Here is a 3,711-nt window from a genome sequence, read left to right on the forward strand (position 1 = left end):
GCAGGAGGGTCTGGACTGCCCTGGTGGACATCTCTCTTGGACCTTCCCATGCCTGTTCTTCTCTTGTCCTTCACCCGACTTTAATTTATGCTTCCTCTTTTTATTTTATATATTTTTGTAAGTTGCCTTGAATTCCTCCTGATGAAGGCAGAGTGAACACATTTTCTAAGGAATTTATTTATAATACACCATTTTTTCAAGACTTACCTACCGTGTGTAGAGGGACCTGCCCCTTTACCAGTGGGCCCCAGACTGCTGTTCTTGCTGTATGGTACCTTCTTTTCTACTAGTCCCTGCCTCTCTGCTGTTCTTAAGCTACTGTACATTTAGAAACCAAATAACTATGCTTATCAGACTATGTACAAAATCAGAGTAAACAGGTTCTGATTAAAAACTAACTAACCTGGGACAGTTTAAAAAAGAAAATGCATATAATGCATTCTTGACAGCATCTATTTTATCGACTCGGTCAGTTTTTTTTTCTTCCTTCCTAGTATTCAACTTTAATTGCTATTTTCCAGATTGGTGAGCTATTTCTGTGATATTAAACATTATTTGTCTTGTTAACTTAAAAAAATGTAGGAACGATACTTACACAACTAAATTTTTAAAGACATTCTTGCACTTTATTGAAAACAAGAATGTATAAAGAAAACGACAGCTAGCAGAAGCAAATTCTTTCTCACAGTGTTTCCCATGCAAAAGAAAATACCTCTGGCAGAGATAGAAACCATGGGAGGGCTAAAACTAATTTTATCAGTCCCTGAATGGTTCCTGATCAGAGTTTAGGGTTTTTTTTCCCCTGCAAACCAGTAACTATGACACTATGTGGATAAACTGAGAATCTATGCAAATAAATTTATTTTGACTCGTTAATACACTTTTAAAAAGTCTATTTATTCCATTCTTACCTATTAGTATTTAAGTTCAGTCCAAGAGAGTAGGGAGAATTTTTTACATCAGATTCTACAGAAGATGAAGCTTTTTGTAAGGGTTTCACCAGGTCAAACGCTTCCATAGTGTACAAACTGTTACACTTGCTCTCTTACTGGAAAGCAGTTGCTCTTTCACTGTCTGAAGACGTTGAATCCAAATCATCTTCAGATGCTTCATCATCTACAGGCATTTCCAGTTGTTAACATTCAGAACTGTGAAATATCCTAAGCTCCCAAGAGTCTGAAAACAAATGGAGGGGAAAATGCTAATAAAAAGCCACTAAACCTAGCAACTATCTTTTCATAACTTTGGAATTCCTGATCCTTTTATACAAGTCTACATCAAGGCAAGCAACTAATAGCCAAAATGCAGAAACAACCCAAATGGCCATCAACTATTGAACGAATAAACAAATGTGGTGTATCCATATAAAGGAATCTTTTTCAGCCATAAAAAAAACAACAACAGTGAAATACTTTTAAAAAAGGCAGTGAAGTACTAAGACATGCTACAATGTGGATGAACACACTACAATGTGAATGCTGGAAACATCATGCTAAGAAAAGACCTTAATAAAAGACTATATGTTACATGATTCCGTTTACACAAACTATCTAGAATAGTCAAATCTACACAGAAAACAGATCAATGTTTGCCAGGAGCTGGGGAAAGGTGAGGATGGGAGTGACCAAATGGGTATGGGGTGTCTTTTCAGGGTGATGACAAGTTCCAGATATTACAGTGCTGATGGTTGCACAACTCTGTAAATGTACTAAAAACCAAGGAACAGAATGAATTTCATGGTATATTAAATTATATCTCAATAAAAAAAATCTACACTAAGGGTGATCTGCAAAGCTGCATCATGTTTTCCAAGTAATAGTTCAGAATTCTGTGTTTAACAATCAAGGTTCTAGACAGAATGCTCCTAGGTAACCACAGAATGCCTCCATACCTTGTCCACTTGTTTAATAAATCCTACCAAGTGTTTGTGCTTGATGATTTTTACAGTGAATAGATGAATAGGAACTGCTTACTATGTAATCTGACACTGAAAAGCGCCAATTAAACTGTTAACCACCGGTGTTCCCCACTGGCTGGAACAAGGGGGTGGAAGGATTGCATTTTGCACAACACAGTCTTTTGTACTCTGGGGCATGCGTTAACTTCTTTAAAAATAAACTAAAACTGAACTGACGTTTAGGTACACAGAGGCAAAGTGGCTGTACTAAGTCAAATAAATGCCTCCTTCTTAGAAAATTCATGTATTTAACGAAAAAAAGGGGGGGAGGGAAGAGAAAACCTATGCTGCTTACAAAATGTAAAGTTTTGGAAGTGAAACTGAGGAAAATTACCTAGCATTCTGGTTCCTCTCGGTTCCCACTTCCTAGGGCCCCGTTGTACAAAGCACAAGCTTAAAAACGAACATCATCTCATAAAAGGAACCACGTCCTTCAGGGACAGGTGTGAAAGCCAAGGGTAACCGGACCTAACTCAATGGATTTCTCCCCAGTGGCTCCGGCCCATCATCAACGACAAATGGGGTATTGAAGACGTCAGGGGCTGCACCTTCCAACTGGCAACGAAAATACCTGGATTCAAATCGCCCTGCTCTTCTACCAGAAAAACAACAGAAGCTCTCAAGGGACGAGGATCTGCCACCCATCTATTCTTTCCCGGTTGAGATCATCCGGATGCAGCCGATCCAGATGGAAAACCACATTCAAGGCAACGATGCTTCTCCACCCGGGGGCGCGAGGTGGGGGGGAAAGGGGGTGCAAGGGGCGGGGGTAAACACCCGCTATACAATGCAAAAAAAGTAAAGAAAGAAAACTTCATGGAGAATAGATAGAACACAGACGTGTTCATACTTCACAGCAACACAAAGGGTTAGGCCGGGGAAAAGCAAACGGGCGATCGGGGTCTGCTGATGACATACAAGTTAACGTGCAGTTTGGCTCCGCTGGCAGTCTGGGGGGTGGGGCGGGGGTGGGTTGGGGGGGAGGGAAGGGATGCTTTCAGGGGTTAGGAGGCCGGATCCTGCCATTCTCGCGCTCACATTACAGCCAGACCTCAGTTACTGGTGAGGGCTCGCGGGTCAAAGCGAGACAGCGAGGGAGAACCCACGCAGTCACTTAAACGGTCCGACTGCAGCGAGGCCACCCGTCCCATCAACTACCCTCGTTGATGCCCCAAGTTAAGAAGAGGAATCCCACAAGACCCCCGCCCCTCGCGGACAGACGCTCAGCGATTGGGCCGCGCGGGTGTCACTCAAGGGCACGGACTCTAGAAAAGACACACGGCCGCAGCCCCCACAAGCCGGAGGGCTGTGACAGGGCGGCGTCGCGCAGCCGTCGTCTTCCCCCGCCCTTAAGCCCGTCAGCACTCTCAGGGCTCCTCTAAGGCCGTGTCTTCTAAGCCTCGTCCCCTGTCCCCAAAGACCGGCAGTTCCCCTCAGGCGGACGGCCGCTTACCTGGCAGCCGATTCAATTCAGCGTCCAGCGAGCAGCCTTTCGCGACCGTTAAACTTATGGAAGCGTGCGCGCGCCCGGCGCCCAACCTGCGATTGGCTGCTCGGGAGGGGGCGGAGACGAGCCAGCAGCGGAGCGCGCGCACGCGCCGATCTCCTCCCGCTGCTCTCGCGGAAGAGGGAGGTGCGACGCCTGGGAACGGGGAGGGGACGGGGCTTTTGTCAAGTTCTCTCGTCTGATTGGCTCTCTCGTCGTTTTACCACTGCCACGTGAGAAAGAGGCCTCAGCTTCCCGCATGCGCAGT

The 3,711-nt window shown here is 45.1% G+C and overlaps 1 protein-coding gene across 4 annotated transcripts in view; it reads right to left on the minus strand.

The window, feature by feature from the left end:
* The window catches only part of MPHOSPH9 (M-phase phosphoprotein 9), a 50,616-nt gene extending 47,096 nt beyond the window's left edge, over positions 1-3,520 (minus strand). For 3 of the 4 annotated variants that reach the window (XM_066371093.1, XM_066371092.1, XM_066371091.1), the window contains exons 1-2: positions 3,411-3,520; positions 912-1,176 (exon numbers count right to left, since the gene is read on the minus strand). Coding sequence is in view for 2 of the 4 variants with exons in the window: in XM_066371092.1 (XP_066227189.1) it covers positions 912-1,018 (107 nt within the window). In the remaining 2 variants the exon portion in view is untranslated. The remainder of the gene's footprint in view (positions 1-911; positions 1,177-3,410) is intronic. The other variant, XM_066371094.1, reaches the window with a different exon arrangement.
* Positions 3,521-3,711: the final 191 nt, after the last annotated feature.

This window comes from Saccopteryx leptura, chromosome 2 (assembly GCF_036850995.1).
Source record: "Saccopteryx leptura isolate mSacLep1 chromosome 2, mSacLep1_pri_phased_curated, whole genome shotgun sequence".
NCBI classification, from domain to species: domain Eukaryota; kingdom Metazoa; phylum Chordata; class Mammalia; order Chiroptera; family Emballonuridae; genus Saccopteryx; species Saccopteryx leptura.